At 42.8% G+C, this 26,125-nt stretch overlaps 1 protein-coding gene across 1 annotated transcript in view; it reads left to right on the forward strand.

The window, feature by feature from the left end:
- Nucleotides 1–26,125, forward strand: part of LOC122720398 — a 282,956-nt gene that overhangs the window by 193,435 nt on the left and 63,396 nt on the right. The window contains exon 3 of the mRNA XM_043947100.1: nucleotides 20,755–20,801. Within this exon, the coding sequence (XP_043803035.1) occupies nucleotides 20,755–20,801 (47 nt within the window). The remainder of the gene's footprint in view (nucleotides 1–20,754; nucleotides 20,802–26,125) is intronic.

Raw genomic sequence — 26,125 nt, forward strand, 5'->3', positions numbered from 1 at the left:
TTTATCCAATAATATTAGAGACATTGAGGAAAAATCTAGAATTTTTAATCGGTCAGAAGAACATTGAGAAATCTTGAGGTGGGCAAAAAACAAACCCGAAAGTTTATTCGTTATATTCGAAATAAATTATCGCTCATCGAAGAATAAGCAAATATTATCTCCATGAAAAAAGGAAAGAATCAAAATATACAAACGAGCCTTGTGGATAAAACCGCGAAAAGAAAAAAAAATTCTTTTACAATTACACGCACAAGTTTGTCGTTTCAACGAAAAAAAAAAAAAAAAAAAAACACGAAAGCCAACCCAAGAATCTTTAACCGGCAAAGGCAACAAGAGAGAGAATCCTTTGATGTACGAATGGTGGTGAAAATCCGTGGGAAAAGAAAATCATCCGAGACTTTTTCAGTGGTTGGGGAAGAATTAAAATTCTTCTGCGCCAACGAACCTGTTCCGCGTTCAACGGGGGTGGGGGAGGAAGGGAACGGCTGTGTACCTACCCTGGGAAGAAACCGCGAAAAGAATTTCTCTGAGATAAGCGGTTGTACGGGGGTGGAGGAGGAGGGTTGCCGAGGAAGCGATGGCTCACCAACCCCGGCTCGACGGGGAGAGGGGGAGGGTGAGGATGAACGGGGGGGAGGAGGGAAGGAGGGGAGGAGAGGGGTTGGAAACTGGCGGGACATTCCGGGAAAAATGATTATACGAAGTTGGAAAAACTTTTGGCACGAAAAGAAAAGAAAAGGTGGCGACCGTAGGAACGCTACCCCCCTCCGCAATGTCACGGTTATAGGGTCATTTATCGCCAGATTGTAGACGGAGGATCGGTTTCTTCGAATCGAAATTACCGATTCGGGCATTCCGTGCGAAATTACGGGGCCAATCGATTTTTGTTTCTTGCGTTCACTTGGTTTAAAAGATGTTTTCACGAGGGAAGAAATTCTCTGGGGAAGAAAACACCGAACGAGATGGAATATTTTTCGTCGTTGTTTCGAAAAAAGGGATGCGTATGTATCGTAAATTTTTATCTAACAAACTTTTTAAGAGTAGATCTATCGATCTGTTTTATATATACAACGGATAATTATAACTGTACAATGGAAAACGAACAGATATTAAAAATAGATATTAAAATCGATATCAAATGAAAAGCAAATTGTTACATTGTACAAAGCAAAGAACAAAAAATCCAAAATCCTTTCTTTCTGAAAAGAAAATATCGAATAACATATTTTATACATGTAACCATGTAAGAAATACCAAAGTTGGACGAATATAATTTTATAAATCTGATAGATCCAAAAGAGGAAAGTTTCGTTCCTCCTTCACCAAACGGAACCTCTTCGACAAACTTCAGCTGCGTGATATTTTTCACTCGCGAATGATCGCGATAACCCGCGTCAGTTTCCAAGCGAATCGTCGCGCATTCCTCTTCTATTCCCGCGGGATTACGAAGATCCGTTAAGCCGCGTTTACATCCGTCCTCCTCCTCCGAGGCGGATGCAAGAAAGGGGAGGGGAGGGTCGATTGGCTTATTTATATTTGTCCCAATCACCGTCAGCCAGATCTCAGACTCTTACTCGTTTTTCTCGCGCGTCTCTCCTAAAGCGCTTTCTCTTAAAGCGACGAAGCCAAGGAAGGGTGCGACAGGATAACGTGATAAATTACGGGGCGTCAAAGCCCCCGCGTGCATTCATTTGTACAGCGTTAGCACTGTCATTGGCACCATTGCTCATTTTCCTCGTGGAAGAAGGATACCGTCCTTCACAGACGTCGCCAACTCACGCGCATAGTTGGCTTCAAATTAACAACCAGACATTCGGTATTCAATTCTGATAATTTTCAACGAGTTCTGTGAAGTGAAATTCAAAAGGAAGAGTAGACAGATTCGAAGAATCAGTCTTTGAGTCTTAAAAGTCTTTACTCTTCTTTTATAATCGTTATAAAATATATATACTTTTTTTCTTTGTTTCAGATAATATTCTTCTGTAGTATTTGTTCATGAATCACTTAAATCAAATGTCGAAGGAGTAATAATAAATATAAGAATAAGAATTTTCTCATATGTGATTCATGATTTCTTATAAAGAATTATTATAATTCAATTTTTGGAAGGAACCAAAAGAGTTGGGCGTTGAAAAAGTAACCAGTTAAAAATCTCGAATAAAGTTACTTTAAATAATTAAAATACTTGAATAACATTTATTCCTAGCCACTGGTCGTATAATCTTGGCCCTTTGGCACTACAATCACTTGCAATTATTATTATATTTTGAACAATAAATTATCAAAGTAACTTTATTCGTGACTTCAACTATTAAATTTTCCCCATCACTGATTCAAAAGTAACAATCAAGAGACGAGGCCTGTAAGTGTACCATCTTAAAATTCAAAATGAACGATACACATTTTACCCACGAATTTACCCCACCTTCCAGTCCGATTTTCCGAAACCCAGCCACTCGTTTCAAGTCTCGATTCTTTCTCGCATCCATCCTCCCCCTTTTCGCTCTTTCGAAGCAGACGAGAGTGGTTCTGGAGGAAGGTGGAGTATTTAGAGATCGAGGTATACCGGACAACCCCCTTGGTGCCGGACGGTGGTCTCGTCGGAGATAATAGGGCCTCGGAAAGTTTTCGAGTTTGCAACTTTCTCCGCCGCTCCGTGCAATCTCCCCGGTTTTTCCTCCTGTTCCGTCTCCTCTCCATCGAACGTGGAGAAATCCAGGCGGACCACGTCCTTCTCTCTCTCTCTCTCTCTCTCTTCTTTTTTCCCCTTCCTCTCTCCTCCCTCTTCTCTTCCCATCTCTCTCTTCACCCTCGAGTTTCCAACGCGACGACTTCTCGCCGACGAGGTCTCGCTCGCTCTTCACGGCCTCCTTTACAGCATCCGCGTTGCACGCCGGTATGTGCCAGCTGGTATAAGATATACGATCGCAGATACCGCGAGATTTGTGGTCGCCAGGGCGTAGCGCGGACGAGGGCAGCCCGCTTTCAGGTGGAGATTGCGTTTTGACGTCTGATAGATTCATGGTTATTGGAATCAGACCGTGTACCATTACATGGGAGGGAGGGGAGGGCGAGAAAGGCGAGACGAAACTCGCCCCCGAGGCGAGCGTTACGCGTAAATCAACCGACTCGCGGCGACTAAGATGCTGTTTCGAAAGAAATGTATGTACGTATGCGACTTTTTCTCCGATTCCATCGCCGATACGCTTTGTCTTTTCACCTTTCGAGGGGTTTGCACGGGCTATATTTAGCAGTGTAGAGATTTGTCGAATGTGTTTGTAACGGATGTTTCGATGTAACATAATAAATATTGCGATCTGATTCTTGAGATGGTTTAAACGAGATATCTGTACTACCAGTAGGATAGAATTTATACATTTGACTGAAAATTATCCTTTTCTCTAGACTCGTGTAAGAATTGGGAAGGAAACTTGAAGTGTCATATATTTTTAAATAGGAATTATTATGAAATACGTTTTGAAAAATCGGAAATTAATTTCTGATGAATCGAGATAGACGTGTAGATTTTTAATTTAAACGACGTACCTCCGTTGTCGCGGATTATCGATTATCGACTAGGCTGGTGGAGAGGTTTCTCGATTCCTTCCCCCTAAGAAAGTCAGAAAGGAGCATAGGACGAAGTTGGAACTCCTTAGAAATCCTCGGATTCCTCTATGGAGGACAGAGAGAACGAGACAGACGAGAGGGATTTAATTTGTCGTGTCGAAAGGCACGGCTGATGCAAACCCTCTGATCTCCAACGATCAATCTCCACCGATCTTCGTTTCAGCTGCTTGAATACACCGCTCTTTAAACGCTCGGTCGCAGACAAGCATACATACATACGTTCCTCCAAAGGAAATACGAATCAATGTCGCTTTGCTTCGTGCCAAATCAAATTTAAACCGATTTTCCCAAGTGATCTTCTCTCGAATCTCTCAAAAAATTCTTTTTTAAAACATAAATTAATATCATCACAGATTTTTAAACGCGATCAAGTTCAAATTTTCGATCTTCGACGAACGATAAACCACGAACTCTCAAGAAACACGCATGATCTCGCTCGTTACAATAAACTCTACTCTCGATAATCGAATTTCCAATACAAATAATATCTTGCATCTTGGAACGCGTATGCAATAATGTCTAATGAAATGATCCAATCGAACCAGAAGAAAACAAGTGGAAAGGATCGACCGAAACAATTATCTTTCGCCCGTTCCAACGATTCACAAAAGCGTGCAGCCTATCTTGCACGATCTTGCGTAGAAGAGCGAGACTTGTACGGTCGTTAAGGATAGGAACTTGTCATTCTTGCGGAAGGCCTTGCTTTTCTCCATTGAAGGAAGGGCGGCTCGTTGCACCTACAGGCGAAAGATAACCAACCTCGTCCTCGAGACATCAAGGACCCCGTTCCAGCTTCCCGAGCGACGATATATCTCCCTGCCCTCCCCCTTTCGTCGTTCCTCGCCAACTCGCCGCCATCGTTGTCCCCAGGAGTTCCGATCCTCCTTGGGAGGGTGCACGATGACACTCGGTTACGACATTAGCGACGTTTCCCACACTGTCTACGGGTCTACTTCGTCAATGTCAACCGGGTAACCGTTGAAGAAGTTTCCGAGAAATAAACCTGGGAGATTGAAAAGCCTCCGTTGTTCAACATTTTCCATTGAGAGTTAATGCTATCGATATCGGTGGAGAGACATTCCCAAGTTTCGAAAAGTGGCGATGATACGTGTTGATAAATCGAGGGAATGAAAAGGATTTTTCTTCTTGTTCTTCCTTATTATTTTTAACAGATATAAATCAAGCCAATTTTGCACTTCGTACTCCCGATTCCGATCAAGCAAACTATTTACTAAATCATCGTAAATTAATCGTCCTCATTTACCAGTGCTTCAGACAGTTACGTAATTAATGAAATTCTCATCAAACTTGCGAGAAGGGGCAAAAAAAAAAAAAAACAACACGAATAATACACGAGCAACACACAAGAAACGCACATCGAACACAGATATTTCCACCACGAAAAATCCACTCATTCCATCCATCGAACGATCAAACAGAAGCGAAGCCAAAGTACATATCCCTTGTCTCCACGACAAACCGAAGGTTGACCAAGAAACCTTTCTGTGTATATATTTGTACAAGGTGTGAGAAGGTGTCGCGGTATCCGAGGTGGCCAGTCATTTCCTCGAGGCTCCACGTCCCAAAGGGTGAGCAAACGGTTAACTGGGCCGGGGAGTCCCCGAACTATATTCCCTTCCAAATACGAAACCAATCGCAACACCTCCGATGGTCCGAGCGAACGACCCACCGGCAATAACGTTGCCGGTCAGAGGGGTGAGGAGGAGGAGGAGGAGGGGAGGGTGTAGGTAGAGGCGGATGACGGTTTCGGTGGATGGAACGGTCGGAGGGGTTCGTCGTTGCGGAGGCGGCGTGCTGGCCTCGCCACGGGATCGGCCCTCCTTTTATTGGCCATAAAAGCAATAATGCGATGCCATACGATACGCGTGCCGACACTGAACTACGACAAAACGATACAAATGCTTGGAATCCGGCTCCCTTCCCTTTCTTGAACCCCCGCGATCCGTGTCTTCTCCGATTCTTTCTCCGTCCCGAGTTCGCCTTTGATTCTTGGAAACCTGGAATCGTGGAAAATCGAGGTCGAGTGTCGTGGGATGGGGTTAGAAAGTGAATTTCGTTGGAAATTTTACGCTAATTCTTCTTTTTCTTTTTTTTTTTTTTTTTTTTAGGTTTTATCAGGTAACACGTTATCGGTTAAAGTTGTTACGTGTATTGTTACGTGAATAGTTAGAGTGGCAACGCTCCTCTAGTTCTAGAATTGCAAATGTCAGAATATGTTAGTTAAGTATGATGATCCTTTAATATTTTACTTCCCACTGAAATTGCTTTATTAGAAGTTGCGCCGCGCAAACTTCTGTAATTAGAATACAGCAGCGTGATGGTAACTCTTTACACTTGTAAATCAACGCTAGGTCCGTGTATGGAGAGATCTCGGAAGAATGATTTTTCACGCGTTTATTATTTACGACGCTTGCTAATTGTATATAATATCTAATTAAAAATTAAATACTACGATTAGACACAAAATCTCTGCAAGGGAATAATTTGTTTTTTTTTGTCTTGATCGATACGAAACGCGTACAAAAATTTATTATGCGCGTTTAGACGTAGAGGAAGGGTAACAAGCTTCTTCACCGTCGTTTCTTTAATTATTTGTCGTTCGAGGAGGGGAAGCGAAGAAATTGAACCGGACGGGCCGAGCGATAATCGTTCGTTCCCGTCGACGAGCTGCGAAAGCTCATTTCGCGCTGTTTAAAAATCTCGTGAAGGCGAAACAAAAGGATGAGGCTCGAGGACGCTTTTGCGAGGGCGAGCGCGCGTCGCTTTGGCGTTAAACGGCTCTCGAAGGAGGCGGGAAACTCGTAGGATCGGGGGGGAGGGTGAAACGAGCTAGAGCATCGTGATGACGTCTCAATTCCCTTGGAGTCGGCTTTTAAAAAAGGCCGAGGGAGAGATCCTTATCAAAACCTTTCGTCCAGGCCTAATTTACTTATGCCTCCCCCTATTTACAAGCGCAAAAATTGTCTGCAACCCTAGACAAAAAAGCGTTCTCGTTGCTTATTTTAATCTTAACCTATATTTGTTTTAATATCGGCGAGGCTGATTAAAACTTTCGCTCCTTTATGGGACGAGGAAATGATTATCTTTGATAGCTTTGTACTTGTTTTCGAACGTCGATTATAGTGAAAATATATTTAAATAAATAAGAAAGAAGGTAATATTTAGCAGATCTTCGATTTTATATTTTATTCTTTCTAATTTTGACGAAAGATTGTTTCTATAGAATGGATTCACTGAAACAAAGAGAAGAATCGTGAATATAATTTTTCGTTCTTTCTTCGCGCAAATAAAATTGAATAAAATTTCTATATTGGTCGTGTTTAAGAGGAAGGATATAACGAAAGAGGGAAAGATTGAAAATTTCTTCAACAAACTTTTTTCTCCGAAGAATTATCATCTTCTTTCTTCCCAAATATTTTTCTCGACTCCCGCTCGATTTGTCTCATCTCGAAGTCAGAGTGAACACGACTTAATCTTCTTCTGGCTCAACTTACCTCCCCCCGGTGTCCGGCAGGATATCGAGGCGACGAACGACACCTTGAGCCGAGATTACAAGCCGTCCGAATCCTCTTTTCTTGCCCTTGGGCGAGAAACCTCCGTCTCTTCCACCCTCGGCCACCCTTACATGCGTTCCGTGTTCGCAAGGCCACGCTTCCTCCCGAAAAAAAAATCTCTGCTACATTCTTATTGTTACCCTTTTTCACCTCCTTTCCTACCCTCCTTTCCATCGTTGCACACGCGAAACGATAGAGGGTCGACGGGCGAGAAGGGGCGAGGCCAGTGAATACATTTAAAACGGGAATACGATTACTCGTATTCGTCGAGGGGGAAGATTTTTCTGCGGATTTATCGACGGAAATTTGTGCCGTTACGGAGGAATCTTCCAAGCCTGAAAGAAACGGAAGTAAGACGATGAAGACGCTCGCGAAAAAAAGCTCGCGTTCTGTCATAGGTATGACGATTCATTTTTGAAGAAGCCTGGGTAGGATATACGTTTCCCTCTCGATGAAGTTTCAGCGTTTTTCTCGTATTCGTGAGATATAAAAAATTTGGATGGCTTTGTAAGTTTAAGAACTACGTGATTGATTAGAAAAAATTCTAAGATCCGCTAATTCCACTGCTTCAAATATATATATACATATATCTCTTACCCCTTAGTTAAAAGTTAAAAGATTTATTCAAATCTCTCGTCTGGCGCGCAAAATGACGCAAGATACATCGAAAAATAACAGACATATCATCGTCGAGGGCAGGAGTAATAAAGCCTCCGCCTGTTTTTCCAACGGCGTATGTCGTTCCCCGCGAAAACGAAAAGTGATAAAATCACCGCCACGGTTATCAAGATTCAATGGAGACAGGCGTCGAGGCGAAAAATTGCACGATTTCGCGCGTTACGACTGACACAGTGTCAGACGACGAAGCTCTTTAACGATATTCAACGTCTTGGCAGCTTTTACGAGCGATTATCGCCCGCGGAATCCTTCCTTCCACCCAAAGGATCTCGGCCAAACAGGCTGAGATTTCGCGGTGGCGCCTGACCCGCGGCGGGCATAAAGGGAATCGCGCCATCATCGTAAACCGACTAAACCTCCCTCCATTCCCCCCTTAACCTCCCTCGAACGAAGAGGAAGAGGAGGAGAGAGGGAGAGGGAGAGAGAGAAAGAGAGTTCGACGTAAACTATCCGGGAACCGACTCTGATCGCACCCACTTCTCCATCATCCTCTCATCTCTGGGGCGCCGTTATAGCTATGGAATCTGTATAGAAGCTCGATGCACTCTTTATCCGTGTCGCCCTCGAACCGTTTCTTTCACTCGGGATTATAGTTGGACGAATTTTTCCTCTCTCTCTCTCTCTCTCTCTCTTTCTCGAACTCTTTTACGCCTCGAATCGTTTCTTTGGCGGAATTGCGAGTTGGAGGTTGTTGGGAGGAAGTTGGGAGGAGAGATTGTTTCGTAGTTATTGGTCTTTGAGTGGTGTATTTTGAGAATGGGAATTTGAGAGACGAAGGATCGTGTGTGTCGTAATGGCGAAAGTTGAAGTGAATATACGTAGAATAAGAAATTTATTTTCCTTTATCGTCACATTCACTTGTGATAGAATTGATTTAACACGTTTCATGCATTCGTGTCGTAAGAATATTTCGTAAACGTGGAAATTTTGATAAATTTTTAATTTAAAGATCTCATCTATTTTTTCTTATTTATGAATATAAATAGATAGCAATTGTTGCTTGGATGTATTGGAGCAGGTTGTACACGAAAAATATTTCATCCTGTGTACCCCTTTCGAGCATCATCCCCTTCGCCAAGGATCGCTACTTTCCACCTCTTGTTCAAAGACCCCAGCACCTTTGTTTCTTCGGATTTTTCACACGCCCTATTCTCTCCCCGTGTCTCACCCCTCCCTTCGGTTCCCCATTCTATCGTCCAACCCTCCTGGTGGTAGTTCTTCAGACAGGATGAGGCGAGGCTAAGACTTTTCTTCAGTTTCCACACATGTTCCACGGGTATCAGCGGTCCCGGTGGAAGGATTTGCAAGTTAAATGGCATAAACGAACACTCAGAGAGAATACTCTTTGTCTTTCGTTTTTTATCTGAAAACTTCCAAATCTTCGGGGCTCGGTGTAAAAGATCCGCTGCCATATTTTCTTTGACTTTTGACTTTTTCTCTTTTTTATCAGCGATATCTTATATTCTCCCCCTTAGGGATTCGATTCTCTAATCTAAATTATTTCATAAATTTCGTAAATCTTTCAAGACTACTTTTTCTTTCCTTCTCTTTTTTTTATCAGCAATATGCAAAAAGTGAAAATGAGACGGAAAGAAATATGCTTTGCTTTCTAAAATTCTTACAGAGGACGATATGAAGAATTTGCTATTGTATGCTTCTCATTGATTTTGTATTATTCGTTTCTCTTCTTCTTTACGGAATGAAAAAATGATAGAAACATTTTCCTAATCTAACTTATTTTTCAAAAATCTTGCGGGAGACGATGATAAAAAAAAAATTCGTTGGCATATTTCTTGATTTATTTTTTTTTTTTTCATCATCAAGAACTCGCAAGAATCCCTTAACTTTTTAGAGTCAAAAGTGGTAGGAACGTTTTAAATCCTCGATCTATTAAATTATTTTGCAAATTTCGTAAATCTTCGGCGGAGACGACACAACGAGGCACCGGTAATGGCTCCTTCGCGACGCGTGTGCCTACTAATTTATTTCCCTATGAATATCCGAAAAGGCACCCTTTCCTTCCCGCGAAAACCAAGGCTGTTGTCTTCCAGCGCGAGTGGGCGTCGTATGACCGGGACATTAAGACATTGTTCCCGTGATTTACGGCCTGATTTGCATTCACGTGCCAACCGTATATCAACCATACACTGTGAACTAAGCTTTCTACCGGTTGCGTTACCCTTCCCCGTGGAATCTACTTTCGCCCGCCCGAAGACGCCCCACCAAGGTGTTGGCACTTTAGTACACCGGCCAAGAGGAAAATATTACGCTTTACAGGGTAAAGCTTACTCGCCCATGAAAATGCTAATTGCCCCTAAAATCTTACGCGAGGAAATAAGAATGTACTTGGAAAGGGAAATAACCTTTTTCGTTTTTTTTTACATCGAGATCTAAAAACGGCAATTTTTCTAGTTCTAGAAGAGTTTTTCGATACACTTTTTATCGTGCCTTGCTTGTATATTAAATAATTATAATATTCAAAAAAGAAAAGAAAGGAGACAAAGTTTTAAAAGTTTTTGATAAGTTTTTGACAATATTTCTTATATCAAATAACGTACTAGATTTTTTATTTTATATTAAAATGAAATTCTGATCGTGTTTTAAGCTTTTTTTTGAATATTATTATTTATAAAAACAAAAAAAATTGAAAGTCGTACTTTTATGATATTTAATGAAATTATTAAATTTATTAATTTTTACTATTATGTACATTCAAATTTCGAATTAAACACCAACCTAAAAGAATTATTCAAGCATTTCTCAAAGGATTACAAAAAAAAGGAAGAGGATAAATAAACGAAGCTACCACCCACCAAGAAAAAGAGACCAGACATCCACGGAGAATATTAGCGTGGCTTGTTTCAAGCTTGCCGGAGACACCAACCCCTCGCACAGATCCTCACGAGCGTAAGTTCGTGTATGCACACGTACAGATGGGAAGGGGAGGGAAGGAGGGAGGTTGGCTCACGTGCGAACGAGGCATCCTTTGCCAGGAGCTGAACAGCCACTGATGAACTTGAGTCATCGATCATCCAATTAGCCGGGCGATCAATCATCCCGCTGCCATTTGCCCCGAACCTGGCTGGAGCCCTTCGACCGGCTGGATGCCTACAAGCACGGTCCAGCATCCTTCCAACCCGTAACCCGACGTGTTCGACCCCTAACACGCCGAATCCCTAATCAACCCTTTTCAACGCGTGCAGCTTCGGTTAAAACGCTAACCTTCTCCCGCCATCGCGGATCCGCGAATCCTCTCTGCCTTTTCCCTCTCGTTTCAACGTTTTCGACGATCAATATTAGAAGAAATACCGATTCCACGGTTAAAACGTTAATTGTTTTTTTATATAGAGTGTCGTTTCGATACAGCCAAGTTTCGATTAACTGGGATACGAACGATTGATCGTTGCCTGGATGATCTGGATGATCGTGTGGATGGTGTCGCTGTTTACTGGGAATGATAGATCGATTATTTTCTATGGACTTTTATTCGTATACTTAAGATATTTTTGTGCATTGCGTTATGCGGTAAGAATTCGTAAAGAATGTGTTAAAACTTAATTAAATTGAAGAAATTTTTCAAATATGAAAAATTGATTTTATAAAAATGGAAAAAATGTTTCTTTAAGATTCCGATTGATAGTCTGCAAAATGGTTGAGCTATATGAAAATCATGAAGGAAGAAATTGCGTTTCGATCGCGGTCGTTCAAGAAGAAATGTGAACCGACGCGTGCATATTAACGACTCGCGACTACGCGTGAGCGAACACGTCGATTCGACGTCTTGGCTCTCGCCTGGAACTGATAGTCCTCCCTCTTCCTCCCTCGAGGCTTCGTTAAGCAGGATGTTAGCAGGTTTTCCGCTCGTTCGTCGATGGTACGGCTTGCAGACGGGGAAAGGTGTTCGATGATATATAACTCGATATATATCGGATAATAATGCGCGATATGACGCGTGAGTTGTTAATTCGCGCGTCGCGTCCGCTGCACATGACGCGAGCTTACCAAACTCCTCGCTTCGACCCACGTATTCTTCGCTCTCCGATCTTTCCGCGCGAATTCACGCCAATGGGGGCAGGACCCAGACCCAGTATTCTCCCTTTCTCTATTTTTTTTTTCTTTTTTCTTCTCTCCGGCTTCGCACGCTGGATGGAACAAAAAAGAAGAAAAAATTATCGACAAATCGACCGCACCGATGGGCACCTGACCTAGGAGGACATCCCTCTCTTCAAAGAGCGATTAAGTTTTGGAGGTGGTGAGCAGGGAATGGAGGAGATGATTTTTTAATGGGAAACTTTTGGGGAGTTTTATACGATAGAAAGATGGCGACAGGTGTCCAAGTTGCAGGGTGATTTAATGTTTAATTTTGTAATTGTATTGGTAAATAGCTCGTGTATCGCGATTATGATAATTTAAAAAAAATATTTGCCAAACATTTGCAATGTAATAGTTATTTCGTTCAACGAAACACTTGTCTTTGGATTTTTCAGAAACTCTGTATCTCGTTTCTCCCTGGATTTTGAAAACTTGTTTTAAACGTTTAAAAGAGAACTTTCATTTTCTTAAACGAAGTGAGTAAAGAAAGTTGAAACAATTGAAGGATTAATTTACGAAAGTCTTTCTCGGAACCCTTTTTCCTTGAAAGAGATCATCGATGTGATCTCTAAGACAATCCTTTACGCCGGCCCGCCATGTTTAATTTATGTTGATGGACCTTTACATTTCAAATTGGCTACTTAAGCCCTATTATTTTAAAGACGGACCTGCCTCCCCACCGGTGCACCGACCTAGCCTTCGGGAACTGGTTGCTCCGGCCAAACCGCGACGACGCTCTTCTTCTCGATTTATATCTATTTCCATAATTTCCTCTTAGCCGATAATTCGCAACCGCCAGCATTTCCGCTTCCCCGATATTGTCCGTAGACAGACATCCGAAAATTTTCCTTCGCTGATCTTTAATCGAAAATATCTTTTCAATTTTTCAATAATCAAACGGCGATTTGTTTTTTCGATAAAATGGGCAACACGAGTGCAATTTAAAATTCTTCCAAGCAAAAGTTCACGAACAATATTATATTTAAAATACGTGTTATATTCTTCTTAATATTCTGAGACTGCTTCTCAATTCGTCAAAGTTACACTTCTCGACAACGGCCTCACAGTCCTCGGTTTTCGAGGGTGTTACCGCGCGAAGAAGAGGACTCTTTAACGAGTGGAAACACCGTATGCACGCCCCGCTACTTAAGTTCTTACGCTTAGGAAAATATTTCCTAGAGAGAAACGGCAACGAAGCGTCGTTTCACGAGGCGGTGTAGACGGTGCAGAAGGAAGCCAGGGGTGGTTGAGGACCGCCCGCCAAGCGCTAAGCCGATAGGCCGGGAATCTATGGAGTGGGCTCGGGAACGAAAACCTAAGTGTCGGGCGGAAAACGTCTCTTTAATGCTCTTAACGTCGTCACGCTACTTCCACGGGCCCCTCCTCCCTCACCTTCACTCGACCGCCCACATAGCACCGCTTCCTGCCGCGCAGGATAAATACCTGTCAACGGCGAAATTACGTTCCAAAGGAGTTGTTTTGCCTCGTTCCCTCGTTGTCTCTCGCTCCCCCTCCTACAGATGGCCCAACGAATCGAAGGGTTTGGATCGAGATAGACATTGCGCTTGCGAAAATCTCTCCAAAGTGTGAAATCTCTCTCTTTAACAAACAATATATTTCACCCCATTATAAAAATCACAAAATTATAAATATATAATTATAATTATATATACTCGGAGAATCACAAATCATGGCTCATTTTGCATACACGTTAATTACATTTCGATAAATTTAGAGACATTACCTTTCTCAGTCTCGATAGCTTTTTCGATAAAAATTTATAACAAATTGGAACACCATCATCTAGCCACGTCTACTTACCTGTGGAATCGAATTCAGAGAGTGGATTGGAAGGAGCGAGCGAACGTTTCGTATCCGAAACGAGGGTCGGGACAGATTAGATAGGCGAGGATCGAAGTCCGGTCGTTTCGTGCGCGTTTCCTCGGCGAAGGAAAGAAGGGTTCGGTGTGCGCGTGCATGCCTTCGACGGGGCAATCCCTACGCCACGGTGGTCCGTGTCACTGCGTGCCCCTGACAGCCGGCAATTAACAGCCGCGGACTCTCGCCTCTTTCTCTCTCCTCGCCGGCGTAACGGTAGCACTCCGCGCTAGAAACGTCGTCGTGCTAGACGCCCCCGGTAAATAATTGTCCCCCTCGACCCGTTCAAGACACCGATTTGCCCCGCGCGCTCTCTTGTTTTCTACCTTTCTGCTCTAACGCTCCCTCCTCCGCCCCTTTTTCCACCCCTCCTCCGCACGCCAGTCAATAACAGACCTTCGATTTCGACCGCCCCTTCTCTTCTCCCCCCTCCCGAGATTATTCCGAGATTTATCCCTTCTCCGCAACTCTATTCCGCCTTCGTTATTTCACCACCTCCGATCGATGGATGAGAGCTGATCATCCGACTCAAATTCTTTCTCGTTCCAAGTCTCTTTCATCGATCATTTGTATATTAGTAGATAGTCGTCGATTGTAGGGATGTTTGTTTGGTCATGGTTGTGACCAGAAAATAGATGGAATAACGAGAGGGAACGATCGACGAATTTTAATTTCATTGTGAAAATAATTTATCGTAAATTAATTATTCGTATATTTAAAAAAGTGGTGAAATATGGCGGAAAGTATCGTAAGAGATCGAAATAGGAAATATTCAAAGGGGAAAGAAGTTAAAGTTACATTAGCTCGTCGAATTAAAAAAGCAGCGTCGTCGAGTCCGCCCCTCCTCCTTTCCTCGCGACAGGAAGATTGTCGTTATCGATTCATCTCAATTACCGGAAGAATCAGGTGGTGTGGCATCGAGAGTGGCAGCCAGCCTGTACGAGGTGTCTCGTGGCAATCGTCGTTTAAGATGATTACCACCCCTGTATACTCTCCAGCTGGAGGGAGAAAAATCGTCGTTAGACAAATGGAATGTTTTATCTCGGCATTAAGGCTTTTTATTTGAACACCGATTACAGGAGATCTCGTTCCACTTTTGAAGGGTAAACCGACCCCCTCCTCCGGTCTATACATTTCCCCGTCGCGAGATCGAGGTAAAACGATTTGTAGACTGGCAACAGAAGACGGAAGATTTCTCTGTTTGCGAGTTTCAAGGGGCTTTAATCAAAGGATGAAATCAAACTTGGATTTTCGCGCTTACAATTTATTAAGAAATTAAGAAATTACTTGTTTGTCTTGCAATTACTACATAAAGGCAGATATTTGTATTTAAATGTAAAAATTACACAGGTACGTTAAAATTTATATATATTTTATAATTAAATTAAATTAATTCGATTCGTATTATTACATATACATGCAATCAATCGTTGTTCCATTCAATTTCTTTAAAATACTCATAACTCGTAACGAATCATTTCCTAAATCAATCGACAATGGGCTTGATTAACGTGACAACCGGCAAGACTTCTCTCGTTTCATACATCGTCAAAAGTTTCACATCGGTTAATTATATACACGAGGTTGCGGCGTTTCGATGACGAGGAGGTGAAAAACGAATAAACGAAGCGCGGCTCTCGCTCGCACGGTCATCCTAACTTCGTTAGCCGCTGCTATACCGTTTGCACGGTAATCGTACGCAAGGAGTGTGAGTCGAAAGAGGGAGAGAGAAAAAGAGAGCGAGAGAGAGAGAGAGAGAGAGAGAGAGAGAAGGCAAAAGGTATACCCATCGTTCTCCACGTCCAGGTCTCTTATGCGCTGTTTAACTTATCCATTTAAAACTCAAACATGCGAAACAATTAATTAGTAATTAACGCTAGCCGGTCGTCGGTGAAGGAGCGAAAGAGAAGAAAAGGACGATAGGGCGTTCGCCTCTGGGGTGTCTGCACCGCCCCCGAGAAGAGGGTAACGGCTGGGCGTTAGGAGAGGCTCCTGCAGAGGCAAGAAACTTTAAAGTTCGGAACTTTAGTTTCTGCTGTTAGCTTCTAATTAGCGGACAAACAGTTAACCTCCAGATACAGTCACGCCCGCCTCCCACCCCTCGCCTCGAGAAAAGATATTCTAAACCCCGTACGCGCGAATTCGTTCGCGATTCGTTGTCGCAACTCTTTCATTCTTATTCGCCGCAAGGGGAATAGAACGAAGGCATAAAGATCGGCCGGGAGTAAAGTTCGCTTGCAAATATTTATCATCGAACGATTTCACGTTTCAATTATTTTGTTCGTTTATCCAAGATTCTCTTTTCTTTCGTATAAATAAATTAGAACGCAAATCAAAGATATTCGATCGCGAATTTTTCCGCTTAGAACGTAAGTCCGACAAGAGGATCTGGAATTATTCCAGAATATATCCCAAATAATTTTTCCCTCATCAAAATGCAACCTGTCTTATCTCTGAACCCCCGCCTCGGAACTTTCAACTTCCCTCCCGGAACAATTATCCCGCCGCAGATTTTAATTCCAAATTCTTGGCTCGTTCGCGGCCGGATAAATCGTCGGTCATTACGCGTGTCCCACCGTGTACCCCTTTCCAACATGCGCCGCTTGTCCTTAGATGGCCGTCTACCTTCCTGATTGCCTGTCACTCCGCTTTCAAATTGCTCAGACGCGGTCCGCGTGTACCCCACGAGAGAGAGAGAGAGAGAGAGAGAGAGAGAGAGAGAGAGAGAGAGAGAGACGGAGGGAGGAGAGGTAGATTTCTCTATCTCGCGGTCGATCGACCACGCTCTGCATGCGGGCAACCTTTGCACGCGAAACGACAAACGCACGCCCTCGCGAGGAAAGCTCTCGCGACGAAGGGCGCACCGGTGGCGTGCGGAAGGGGAAAGGAGAGGGTAAGTTAGGTCATCGTTGGTGTGAGGCTTTCAATATGCTTCGACAGTAGTTGCGACACCCGCCACGGATCGGAGTGGATGGATGCAGAAGCGGTGTAGGCGGTGGATGCCACGAGGGAAAGGAGAGAGAGAGAGAGAGAGAGGGAGGGAGGAATATCGTGCTGCGGTATCGGTAGCCTTGGTTATTTAGGAAACCATATCAAAGTTTGAGTTGGCTGGTTGCCGGCGGTGCGCAACCCTCCTATCGTGGCCTCCGCTTCTGGACAATGAGATCTCTTCCGGCCTCGTCGAGGTCGCCCTTGACGTTCGTTACCGGACCGAATAACGGCACCTGGAGCCATGAAAATGCCGTTGCATTGAATCGCTGAAGAGGTCGCGAACTGAGAAAAGACGTTATCCGTGACGATGGATCGATCGTCCATTGTGGGCTGCTCGATTATTTTCTGCCCCTCGGTCATTCTGTCATTCGAGGTTGGATAGTTGGATGGTAATTCGATGATTTGAGATGATACGAATGATAATGGAGCGACACGTCTATATCGTATACGTTTCGTTATTATAAATTTTTCCAATCAAAGAGATCAATGAGAAAAGTGACGCAAGGGTATCTTATTTTGAAAATAATGCGTTTCGATGTTCCGTGTAAACTTTAATCAGATTTTTCTCGACGAACGCGTGAAAAGATTAAATATTTAAGAAGAAAGATACGGATCGAGAATAAATTTTCTTTCTATACATCTCTGCCTTTTGATTCTGAACAATTCAACGCTTAACAAATCGCGAACACTTGGGGACAAGTTAGAACAAAATGACGTAAAGCTAAGCGTCTCGTTCTCGCGCGTACATTCGTAACGATTAACAGGAAAAATCTCGCTATGGTGACAGGGAAAGTCGAGCGAGGAGGAAGAAGAGGGTTCGATTCTATTATACCTCTCTCTAGTCCTTGGCTAGAATCGCGCGAGTTGTTCGGGAAGGGTCGAGAGATTTAATTAAGGGAGAGCGACGGACAGAAAGACGAGTCGCTAGCGCCGTCGTGTAAACTCAGAGCTCGTCCGTCGTTCCTGTCGTAGCCTCGGGAACGAGCCAAGTCGTTCCTCCTTCTTGCCATTCTAGAAGATCGTTCGAAAACTCGTGAGAACGCTACACACGTCTACGGCGTAGATTCTGTTCGACCGAGCGTGTGTCAAAGTTCGTCAAGCCACCCCGATTCCGAGAACTTTCAGTTCCTCTCTTCTTGTACATTAGAGCTTTGTACGGAAATCGAAACTTTCTCGTTTTCACTCACTCTTCATCTGCATCGTCAATCGCGAAAAAAATCTGATCCATCGTTTCCACGTTTATTTCATGTACGTTCACTATTCTAATTATATTCCTTTATAATAATTAAATTTCTGGTTATTATTATTATTATCATTATTTCAATTCTCGACAAACGAAGATGATCAATCGGACAGATGATGTGAATTTTTAATTTATTTTGATTTAATATATTTGTGAAAATGTCTATTCCTTTCTTTAAAGGTTTCAATTCGAAACGATTGGATAAGGGGTGGAATACTTTCGAACAAAAGTTCCTTGAACGCAAGAAAATTGAGTTCATTGCACTCAATATCAACTTAGAAACTTGTGCTGACTTACTTGCGAACGTACTACTAAACCTGAAACGGAGTTCTAGTTCAATATATATGTCGATGCGGTAAATCTAAAATAAAGTACACGAGATTTTGATCACGATCATCCCCAAATACAAATAATCGCACGCGCGCGTGTCATTCTCTTTTTTATTTCTTCGATTTCTCTCGCTCCACGGATATAATGATATTCATGGCGACTCTTTATCGCCAACTCACACCCCCAATCTCGGGAAACACAGCCTCGCAACATCATCTGCTGCTCGTGGTTTCAGCGTCAATAATTCGCAAAAGCTTGCGGGGCCAGCCTTCTCAACCGACTGATTTCACGCATCTGGCGTTTGGCGGTTTTGGCCTGGCCTGGTCCATTCTGCCTGCGACCGAGGAGCAACAGCGAAAGACGTCTACGTTCATACAGCAGGAAAGCACGGGGAGACACGCTTACAGGGAGACGATAGAAAGCGAGACGGAGAGAAAGGTGTATGGAACACGAAAGAGCAAAAGAGAGAAAGAGAGTGGAGAGGGTGAGAGAGAGAGAGAGAGAGAGAGAGAGAGATAGATAGATAGATGGAGGGAGAGAGTATGGCCAGTCCCTGCCTCGCCGCCGTGGTGGTCCCGTGATCAATATTCCTTACCCCCTTTGCCTTGGCTTACCCCTCCGGCGCGGTACGGGTGCCCCTTACCTCGTGGAAACCCTCCTTCTACTACCCACACCCACGCCCTCCCACCTCCCTTCAGGGAGAACCCGGGAGAAACCCCTGAAACCCCTCTCGCACCCTCGTCTTAATTAGGAGTCTGAATCTGCGGCGGACACGCGTATAAGGGTAGGCTGGTGGAGATCGGGGGAGGGGAGGGTGGGTGGACGGAAGGGGTGAGAGAGCGCGAGTGGGCGAGAGAGTGGTGTAGAGCGGAGCCTCTCTTCGGGGCAGAGCCAGACGAGCGTCGTGTCCGAAACATTATTCCCAACTTTCGTACGATCAACCGGCGTTCGTCACGGACGCTGGACGACCCTTTTTATTATTCCCCGAAAATAAACACATTTGCGCTTCCTTGCCTTCCTGTTGCGGATAGTACACAGATGCCTCGAGCCTGCCTTGTCTCGTCGTATCCCCCGTTCTGGACCAAAGAACTTCGCCTTGCCCTCCGCTCCAGTAATTAGCCGTTGTTCCGCTACTCTGGATTTAAATATGACGGGGGATGCGTGTGGGAGAGAGGTTGATACGAGTTGCTGGAGAATCTCTAATTCTTCCTTTTCCTTTCTCTTTCTGTGCCTCGTCTTTTTTTCTTTTTTGGTTTTTTTTTTTTTGGTTGGGATCAGTTGGGGCAGTTCGTTGGGTCAGACTGCCAGTTGGGTAGCTCTATATCTAACGAAGCGCATTGAAAAGTTCCGCTTCCAAGTTCAATTTGTTTCTTACTAATTTCTTCTCCTTTTTCCCCCGTTTACGAAAATTCTCCATCGCGTTTCTCCTTTGATTCTAAAAAAAAAAAACTCAAATTCTCGCGTCCGCGATATTATCGATCTCTTATTTCTCGAGTCGAAATTCGTCGAAGAGTTTGTTAATGGAGAAACGTCTCTTAATCGAGGATCGGTGTAGAGGAAATTGGTGGACATCCGATTCGATCGTCTTGGATAAATCGACGAGGAGGACACTCTCTCTTTCTCTGTCTCGTCGAGGGGGGGAGAGCGAGTCTCGATAATGTCAAAATAATTAATTGCCGCTGGAGGGTAGTCGAGTTTTAAAGAAACACGTTACACGCCGATAGCACGCCGATATCGCTCGAATCTCTCGTTCGTGAACGTATTTACATGCGTGGTACATACAGCTGCGGAGTATATAGGGGGTGGTGAGGCTGAGCCGAGAGGATATTGGGGTTAGGCCATTCATTAGATTACGGGAATTCGGTGGTGCCCGTTCAGGGGTGGAAGAGAGGAGAAAATGGGGGAGTGGGTTGAAGATGCGGGACTGAGGTGCACGATCGAGGACTAACCTGCGTGCATTAGCTGCCGTCATAAGGCGAGCTAGGGAAAAGGGTTGAAAGGATGAGAAGATTATATTATATTATATTTTTCGCGGATGAACGATATCTTGGTTTTAGATACGATAATCGTGTTTCGACATTGTTAGGATAAGAAAATTTCATAGGAAAATATTTGTAAAATATCTTCAATATTTTTCATAAATTTTCGTAAATTTCACAAGTTTCGAGTGTAAATAAGAATTTTGAATAATACAACATTAAAAAGTTGAAATTGAAAATAAAAGTATTTTATATTTACAGTGATCAATATGTTAAAAAATTCAATGTATATTATAATTTTTAAACATAATCGAGTACTTACATTCGAATAGCAATAATTGTTTTCTCTTTTCTGTTACAGAGTCGATCTTCCCAAGGCGGGACTATCCCCGCCAAATCATGAACAAGGTAAGTCTGTTTCGTTCTCCGAGTAATATAAATTAATCGACAGTAAAACAGAATACACGATAACTTAATAAAATTCGTGCTTATATTTGATGTCGAACGAACCAGTAACGTGTTCGATCGGCCGTGAGCGAGTATAGAGAGTTCAGTTACCAAGGAAGATCGATCTAACACCTTTAATCGGTTTTCATGTAGCATGCGTCGGTCATTACGTGCTCGTATTTTCGGCTGCTATTATTTTAACGGCCTGTGTTGAGAAAGACCAGCAATTCCAACACGAAGAAAATTCATTCGAGCAACTCAATAGTATTTAATGACTCGTGGAAATACATGTAGAACGCAAATTTCTTATTCAAAAATATTAATTATACTTTGCTAATAACTGTATATTTTAAATTACATTCCCTTACTCTCGTTGAAAGAAAGGACAAAGAACGTTATTGACACGCTATAATTATTTGAATAACTTGAAAAATGAGAGAGGAACGAACTTCAGAAAGGGGTGCAAAACAAATTTCTCGAATAAAAAAAAGTACCTTACCTCGAAACAATTGTCAAAATGATTCATCCCCATGAATCTCTCCTCATCCAAAGTCCAAAGATCATCGCCGTAACGGCGAGCTCAGCATAAACAGAAGATTAGAACTTTACGAGTGCACCGTTTCCGAAGTTCCATAGGGATACCTAAAATCAAAGGGGGAAACTTTTTAACTCGTTTGCGCGCTTAGAAGTCGCGGGGGCGTTAACGGTGTGTAACCCAGGCGGGGATGAAAGTCTTTCGCGCCCTTCTTGCGCGCGTGCACGTTGGTTACTCGTATCCAGAGCCCTGAATGTATATGTATAACCCGAGCCTCATTTGTAGGCCCTTTATGCGCTGTCTGCCTTTCCTCATTATGCATTGCACATGAGAAAACTTGCTTGGAATTTCTCTTTCTTTCTCTCTCTCTCTTCTTCTTCTTCTTCCTTCTCTGTCCCTCCTCCCGCTTTCTGCCTCACTTTCTTGCCACCCCCGTTCGACTAGGCGGGATGTTGATCCCTTCTCCACCCCCCCTATTTCTCCACTTCTTCTCTCTACTTCTCTCTCTTTCTCTCCTTTTCTGTATATATGTGTACGCGTGTGTGCGTGCCTCGGCTGCTGGTAGTTCTGCTTCTTTATAAACTTTTAATGACGGCAAAGCCTAATCGAGAGAACGAACGGAGCCGGTCTCGCCTCGCGGAAGGTATCCAAGAAAATCAACGTCGAATCTCGATTCTCGATACGACGAGTAGAGAATTCCTTGGAGGAACGTCTGTTTGACGACATTCGTGCGGAGGTTGTTCGTCAATTGTTTGTTAATTATTTCGTTCTTGGAAATGTAGAACATTGGAATGTGTTCGATTTATTTACGCGTGTTTTCTTTTAGTTTGTTATTTCAATTATGAGAAAGTAAAAGGCGATGAGATACAAAGGATGATTAAATTCGCGTTAGATATATACGCGACGAATAAGAGAGACAATTCGATTTTCAATTTGTGTATAAAATCGAAGCATTCAACGTATATTCGAATTGTTTATCCTCGGTTGAATTAAACTTCTACCGGAAATTTCTTCATCGAAAACATGAGTATTTACAATATATATGTGTATATATAACGAACAGTTTGTATCTGTTTTGCTTAAGTTTGGTATACAAACCTTAGAGCGAAGGCAGTTAGCTGTTTGCTATACAGCAATAGCCCCTCGTTAGCAGCTAAAATTAACATTCGTTCCGAAACGAGGATGATTTGAAACACGAACACTGATTTTTCTGCCTGTTATAATCGATTGAATTTGTCTCTCGTACCTTTTTCTTTAAAAAAATTTGTAAAGGGAAATTTTGAAAAGAAAAGTTGTCAGAAATAAATGAACGATCCAATTAATAATAAAATTATAATAATATTAATAAATTATAATAATCCAATTATAATAAAAAAATTGTATAAATTTTGTTACAATAGAAAATCATAAAATAGATGTACTAATAGATTTTTAATTTTATTTATAATATATTTTATTTGCAGAAGAAATTATAATAAAAATTCTAAGAAAGAGAGAGAGGAAAAATAGGAGGATTGAAAGAAAGATGGAGTAAAAGAATTATTGGAACGAAAGTGCTTCCGATTAGCAGAGTTTTATTTCGTACCATATCGTATATTAGCAAGCTGGACCGAACATTAGCTACACGACTAACTGCAGTCCTTTCTTGCCCTCGGTAAATGGGGGACAAAAGAAAGGTTAAAACCTTCGACTACTAAAGTACGATTAAACTAACCCTTAGTTATTTCTTTCGTATACGTCGTTAGATTCTGCCCCGCTTCTATACACTTCCTGATCGTTAGTTACGAGCTCCATGGGATTTCCCCCGAAAGAATTCAAAACATAGAATTCGAAACTTATATTATCTATTTATTATATTTCTAATAAGAATTTTAAATTATCCCCATCACGAGACAATGCAACTTCAATTATTTACACGTTTCGTTAAAAGAAAATAAATTATAAATATCTTAAAAGAGAGAGAGAAAAAAAAAATACTCGATACCTACATTTAAAACATCCATCTTTATCCCTCTTCGATCAACTCGCTCGAAGGAATTCCAGTTGGTTAAAGTGTTCGCGGCGTCATTTAGCGGCGGCACTCTCTCATAAAGGGCCTTAATAAAAATCCCAATCTAAACAAGCTTAATTTACGTCCGCCACATAATTACCTACCCCCGAGGCGGAACCCCCCTCTCTCCCCTCCCTCGTTCTCGCTCGGCCTTTTTTTTTCTCCCGTGGCGTAAGGGAAACCACTTCTGGTGCAGCAGGAGCGCGGAAAAAGGGAGGAGGAGGAGGAGAAGGAGGAGGAGGAGGAGGGAATGGGTCGAACGAGGCCGTCCGTAGGCGACGGCGACGAAGAAGGCGCGTGGAGGGCTCTCTGAAAAATCTAAGAGGCTTAAAGCATTAAAAGGGTTATATAACATTCATTAACAGCGGGTCGGGGAGCCTTTGTGGAAATTTCCCTTGGAAGCGGGTTGCACCGGGCTGGACAACGCCTTCCCCCCCTTTCTCTCCGCGCTGCAATTTCGCCACGCGTGTACGCTGAGGCTCTCTCCTCTCTTTCTCGTGGATTTCTCTCTTCTTCGTCTCTTGGGGGAGGGGGAGGCGACAGGATGGTCACGTGGTGAGCGGAGTGTCGTCCAGGCAAAAGGGGTGGCAGGATAGAAAGTGGAGGAAGGAGAAGAGGAGGAGGGTCCGTCTCTGATGAAGATGTCGCACACGCCGGGGACCCAGGCGAGATTACTCGGGTTAGAACCCGTGGACCCTGGTCAGGGCACATGCTAATTGCTTTATTTGACATCGAGAAATAATGTACCGCTCTGTTCCACGGCCATCGTACCCGGGGAACCCCGCGAGGAAACCTGAAACCCCCCGCGCCCTCTTCGACTCGCTCTCGCGCTTGTCCCTTCGTATAAATCTCCATGGGTCGCCTACTTTCACCCGTGCCCCCTTGTTCAAACCTTCTTGGTTGGAAATGGAAGTGTTATTGGCCTCTTCGAGGATATATTTCTTCGATGAATTTAATTGCGTTCTTGTTTTATTTTATTTTTAATCAGGTTTACGTTACAATGTTGAAAAGAATTGGTCGTTGATTATTTATTCTATGTTATAATTATTATTCCATCTATTGTATCTTTAATTTACATAGTAAATTACACGTCATTTTACATTGTAAAATAATACAAGTCGATACAGGTTGAATCTGTTCGAATAATATAAAAGACAATATTCCAATTGGAAGTGATAATTATCGACATTGCGTTTCAAAATGGGAGAAAGAAAGACACGAAAAGCTTTCTTGCAATTCCTCTAACGTTCGTCATAAATAACCCCAACAGTGTTTGCATCCGAAACGATTCATCGTGCCAAACGTGTACGTGGGTGTGCTGGTCACGAAGAGGAAAAAAAAGGAGGTCCTTTCACCTACCGGACCTAATAACCCTTAGTTGGACCAATAACCGTTCCTCCAAGTTACATATGGAGGAATTTGTATTCGAAATCAGGCCTATCCAAGGGATGATCGTAGGTTTCCAACGCGGGGCACGCGTCTTTCTCGTAAATATGCCTCTTCAAACCGGTCGAGTGGCGTTGGCTCGCAAAAGGGAACAGAATACGCGGCCCTACACAGCGTTAGGGTCGCTTTCGAGGTCGCCAAGGGTGCATTTCATCTTGGAGAGCGTCAGCTCGGAGACCGATCGGTCGTACGCTCGATGTCGGATCATCCATCTTTTATAGAATCGAATAAACCGATGGTCAGGCAGACGCTTTCTTCGACGACCAACTTTTGATCACCCTCTTTCTCCATCTAAGTTCAAGTAACTGCAATCACGCGTCTTTCCATTCCTTTATTTCACACCTTTGTTGATTTTTTAAATATTTTTTTTTTAATAACAAACTATATTTATAACAGTATTACAGTATTATAGCATTATAATATTACAGTATATTAGAATTTTATAAATTATATTTGTCAATGTATGCTCTACATTTATTATTTAGATACTTTCGAGAATTTTTTTACGTTTTTAAATTAGAAAAATCTCGAGTCTGACTATGTTTTAGATATCGAATAATAACGAGTGCAAAGAGATGTTTCTTTTTTCTCGTAAAAGTAAATTAAATTATTTTAAGGAGTGAAATTTCTTCGAGAATATTATCGTACATTTACTCTTTGCCACTCGTCCAGACGTAAGTTCAAGATTGTTGAAGAAAGTTCGCCCGAGTTGTAAATATTTGAAGCCGCGAAAATATAACGAGATTCGAGTGATATATCTTTTATCGGGACGAGCGGTCAGCTGTCCGTTTCCACGTTCAATTTTTATGATTAAAGTTTTCGCCCGGACTCGGTCGTGCACGTACACGCCGCCGTTGTTGGTGATCGTGCTCCCGAATTTATCAATATTAATCCGAAACTTGTCAGTGTAACACGTGAAACCACTTATGGCGGATGTTAAGTTCATCTTCGTGGTCGTCTATCGAATGATGCATTTTCTTGCGGAAATATGCATAGTTCCGTTGATTAATCCGTGCATGTTGAATCTAATTGGCCCGCAGAATATTGTACGTCGTTTTACGAATACACTTGTCGCGTAAATTATTAAAAAGATGTGTGTCGTTTAGAAAGAGATAAGTGCGCGGGGAATTGGATGATCCATCTCCCGTGGAACAGGGGTCCGACATTGGACGTCAAGAGCATACTTCTATACTACGAACTTCTGGCTTCGAAAGCGTCCATCACGGTTGGACAGAACGCATTCCCCTAGGCAAA

The sequence above is a fragment of the Apis laboriosa genome, unplaced genomic scaffold (assembly GCF_014066325.1).
Source record: "Apis laboriosa isolate Shangri-la unplaced genomic scaffold, ASM1406632v1 scaffold12_cov154, whole genome shotgun sequence".
NCBI classification, from domain to species: Eukaryota; Metazoa; Arthropoda; class Insecta; order Hymenoptera; family Apidae; genus Apis; species Apis laboriosa.